Source organism: Curcuma longa, unplaced genomic scaffold, assembly GCF_044706935.1.
Source record: "Curcuma longa cultivar G26 ecotype Majalengka, Jawa Barat unplaced genomic scaffold, ITB_CL_G26_1.1 contig_19373, whole genome shotgun sequence".
NCBI classification, from domain to species: domain Eukaryota; kingdom Viridiplantae; phylum Streptophyta; class Magnoliopsida; order Zingiberales; family Zingiberaceae; genus Curcuma; species Curcuma longa.
The window spans coordinates 35,981-40,480 of NW_027431079.1; the positions used below are offsets into that span (position 1 = coordinate 35,981).

Here is a 4,500-nt window from a genome sequence, read left to right on the forward strand (position 1 = left end):
GCGGCCCGCTATTTGAACAATCAGTACATATATAATTGATTCCCAAATGATAGATTTATCGGATTGGACACAAATCGAATCACGGAGTTGACAACTATAGAATACGACTGTCTCACTTGGGGTCTACTACGTATCTGATTTATTTTTCTTCATCTTATTACGGTGCCGACAATGGAAAACACCTGGCATAAGCTAGCGAAATCAAATTTTTATATAAAATTGATAAAATTACTATTCCTTTCCATTGTCCCTAGCTAGCTCCCCTTCCTTCCATCAAATACATTCTTTGGTCCTTCTCCTTCACCTTCTTACCCTTTGGAATGCCCATGAAGTACAACACCCGATTGCATTTACACTTCACCTTATCATTTTTGACATATATATTTTAATTACTAGTAAACTATAATTCTCATTATATCTATATATCTTATTTATATATTAATTTATGCAGTACTGTTTCATAGGACTAGTCCTAATCTTCAACATCCAACATCGCTTTGTTTCCTTATCATTTGCAAATTTCTCTTCTTTCTTCTTCAATCCACACTTTTTTTATTCTTAAGCATTTCTATTTTTATTTTGTCTCCATTATATCTTTGAATTTGTTGTATATCATCATTCATAATTAGAAGAGACTTATTTTCTTCTAAGAAATAGATCGATAAAAAATAATAAATATGAAAATACGGATTTCTATTCGTAAAATTTGTAAAAAACATCGACTGATATATATCCATCAGTCCAATTATAATAATTTAATTACTCCAATCCCATAAAACTTATAAGACAAAATAAGTAATTATGATCCTCCTAACTCTCACATAATATTTTTTACTTCTTTAAATCCCTGTTATATATATTATTTTAAATTGAAAAGTACGTAAAAAAGAAAAATGAGCTGGCTGATAGTGCCTTTTAAATTTAAAAATTTTTTTTCTACAGAGGTTCCACAAAACAATTGAATCACTTCCATCGTTCCAAATTATTAATGTGAATTGCTTGCTAGCTCCTTTCCTTAATTTAGGCTTTGTTTAATTTTGATGTTTCGCGGTAGGACATCCAGGTTGTCACCCAGGCACCTGTGATTCGATCCCCAATTACGACGTATTTGTAGGAATTTTCCTCCAAATGGGGAACGCAATCAAAAGATACTGGGCGTCTAAGCTGGCCGCTGTGTGCACTTTCCGATTTACCTTAGTGGCTAGTGAAAAACTTCCGTGAAGCCAGACCGATCACCCAGAAATAGTCAATGGAGCTAACTAAGATTTATCATTTTTTGTTTAATTTTGATGTTCGTCCTTCCGCGTTCTAGTTGCTTGAATTAAATGTATTCTTCTTTTGAATAGCTAGTCAACTGTCCTGGTCAAGCTGTAGCTTCTTAAATAGGAAGTTTCCTTAGGCTCTCTTTAGATGGGATGAGATGAAAAAAAAAATCATTAACAGAAGAGAAGAGGAGAGAAAGAAAGTAAAAATCTTACATCCTAAATTGGGATATAAAAAATCTTTCTTTTCATGAATAATTAAGGAAGGTTAAAATCTATCCTCCCTGCCTTTTCTTTCTTTAATTCACTCGATCGTCTCCTCCCGAACATAACATAAGATAAGATATATGATTATTCTATTCTATAAATAAGGGGATCGGACTCTCCCTTTGCACTGATCCCTCAAGCAACGAAATGGAGAAGGTGGGCGATTCTCAGTCGTCTTCAGAGCCCGTTTCGTCAACTAGTAAGGATCAGATGATGAAGGTGAAGAGTTCTTTCTCGTCTTAAAATTCTCTCCGACTTTCTGAAATCATGCATGTAGCTGCGTATTTGATGTATATATTGTAGGCTTGTGTGTTAATTAAGGAATCCGCATAGATCTGCCCTTAGTTGTTTCGAGGATTGACAGTCGTCTATTAGTTTGTTTGGATGTTATTTGACAATAGAGATCGATCAAGTTTTGTTTAATTAATAAGGTTCATGATGTTAGAAAATGGAGAGCATGAAAACTAGAACACTCAAGAATGGAGAAAAACTAAAACACTCGAGAATAGAGGAAAACTTTTTCTTGCTTCTTCAAATTGATGAATACATAGGGTATTTATAGAGAATACCCAAGAGGTATCTATACAAATACATGAACCAATAATAAATGACCCTAAATGACATATATGCATCATTGAAGAGTCATTCATGAATCCTCCAAAAGACCTCTAACATTCATGCATGCAAATTAAATCTGATTTATTTTCAACACATATGATAATTAATTAACCCTAGCTAGCTACTACGTCTTTTAATTGTTATATTTTCTTGGAGCAGCGGCAGAAGAGAGTACTGAAAGTTGAGGCTGAATCTTCAGAAACTTGTATGGAAAAGATAAAAGGTGTCTTAGAAAAGCTTCGAGGTATATATGACTGATCCCTTAGCTTAATGGTCAAAAGATAAATTAATCATGCAATGGACATTTAATTAATTAAGACCTCTCTCTCTATATATATGCTTTGGCATTTGGCAACTTGATGTATTGAAGAAAGGGGTGACATCGACACATGGTGTGAAGAGACAGATGGTATGGTGATGGTGTTGGGTTACTTTGATCCAGAGAAGCTTACAATGGAGTTAGAAAATGAGGCCGGCGATGCGATCAAGTCAATTACAGACACAACTAACAGCATTCACATCATCAGAGATGGGATACTAGTAATAGAGTTAGAAAATCAGGGTGCACCACAAGAAAACCACAAGAAAATCAGGATGGAGAATCCGTCCGCAGCTTCACGGGTAATGAATAAGCTAAGTTAGAAATAAAATAAATATTTAAAATTGATTTTAAACATTAAAATTTATTAATAAAGTGATTATAAATAAATAATATATATATATATATATATATATATAATTTTTAAAAGATTTATGACCATAAAACAAAAAGTTAAATTTTATAATATTCAAATTTATTTGATAAAATAATTTAGATAAGTCAAATTAAATTTAAAATAAATTAAATTTTTAAAATGATCATTTAAGTTTATCTTGATTTCTTTTCTACAAATTTGAGTTTGATTTTAAACTTGATTTAAGTTTAATCATATTATTTGAATTTGTTTGAAAATTTTATATTTTTAAATTTTTTTAATTGATTATTAAATTTGATAATATAAATTTATTTATTTATTTGATGAAAATTTTATTGATGAATATGATTCATAAATTTAATTTATTTATCAATATTAATGAGTTGAATATATATCATAAATTAATTTATTTAGTTTAATAAATTATTTAAATTTATTTAATTAATTAATTTTATTTATATTTAATAAATATAAATAAAATTTTTGTTTAAGTTATTCATGAATGTTTTATCAAGGATGCGAAAGGAGCAATCGTCCGCTAAAATTCCTAGGATGCCAATTCTCGAATCCGGTGATCGGCGTACAGAAATTCTCTATCATAGTGAAAAACCAATGGAGCATAGTAACAATAGTCAATGGCGGAGCCGGTAATGGTGAAGTTACAAATAAAATAAATATTAAAACTTTATTTTTAACACATTAAATTTATGCACGAAGTGATTTTTTTTTTTATTTATAATTTTTAGTGGAGTTATGGCCAATAATCTGGAGATCATGGGAGATGCAGGAGGCTCCGAGTTCCCCAAGATACCAACAGCTGAAGTCTTTGATAATCCTAAGGTAATTCTCAATCGCAGTGACAAAACAATGGAGTCCAGTAAAACACAATGCAGTATATTATGAATTGGCGATCAGAACATATATGGATAGAACTTATAATGGAATCTCAAAAAATAAGTAATTTTTGTTGGGCTTGTATTTTTTTTTTAGGTTTACTAGGATTCTTTGTGGTTAGTGGTTGGAACTTCCAAGATAATTATATTGATCTCTATATTTCCATCTCAGTAAATTATTGTTTTTCCTCAAGGGGCTGTGATGTCTTTTTATGGGATCACAAGTTTGTTCATTAGCTCCTATTTGTGGTGCATTATTTCGTGGAATGTGGGTAGCGGTTATGGCCGATTTGATAGAAAAGAGGGAAGAATGTGTATTTTTCGTTGAAAATTTTCTAGAATAAATTGTCACATCGTCCTTCGGTTCCTTATGAGAGATATCCAATCAATCAGAATAGAGGTTAAAGAGGGCTTTTATACTCGGCGTGTTCTTTATATGGAAATCAAGGGCCAAGGAGTCATTCCCTATAGACTCGTACTAATGAGAATTTGACTCCACGAGAAATTGAACAAAAAGCTACTGAGGTTGGATGTCTAATTGTTCAAGCAGTAATGATGGTATCTTGTACCGAAATCGGTGGCTCACTTTTTCTATGTAATGGTGAAGAGAATCGAAACATGCAGTTGAAAGACTCTACTGAAATAAAAAAAATGGGTTGTCAACAACGTAGAGGAGATAGGATGGACAGTTGATCAGATCTAGTATAGATCGTACATGGACGATAGTTGGAGTCCATGGCTCCCCTAGGACTCCCTCATCTGGGA

The 4,500-nt window shown here is 31.9% G+C and overlaps 1 protein-coding gene across 1 annotated transcript; it reads left to right on the plus strand.

Moving 5' to 3' along the window:
• The first annotated feature begins 1,627 nt into the window (after positions 1 to 1,627).
• Positions 1,628 to 3,928, plus strand: LOC141817124 (uncharacterized). Its single transcript, XM_074704803.1, has 5 exons — positions 1,628 to 1,748; positions 2,307 to 2,391; positions 2,518 to 2,768; positions 3,335 to 3,489; positions 3,589 to 3,928. The coding sequence occupies exons 1-5, from the start codon at positions 1,677 to 1,679 to the stop codon at positions 3,743 to 3,745; spliced, it is 720 nt and encodes a 239-aa protein (XP_074560904.1). The 5' UTR covers positions 1,628 to 1,676; the 3' UTR covers positions 3,746 to 3,928.
• The last annotated feature ends 572 nt before the right edge of the window (positions 3,929 to 4,500 follow it).

Coding starts and splice junctions, on each gene's coding strand:
- LOC141817124 (XM_074704803.1), top strand. CDS start 1,677: ATGGAGAAGGTGGGCGATTCTCAGTCGTCTTCAGAGCCCGTTTCGTCA. Junction 2,392..2,517: donor TGTCTTAGAAAAGCTTCGAG/GTATATATGACT, acceptor GATGTATTGAAG/AAAGGGGTGACATCGACACA. Junction 2,769..3,334: donor ATCCGTCCGCAGCTTCACGG/GTAATGAATAAG, acceptor TTTTTGTTTAAG/TTATTCATGAATGTTTTATC.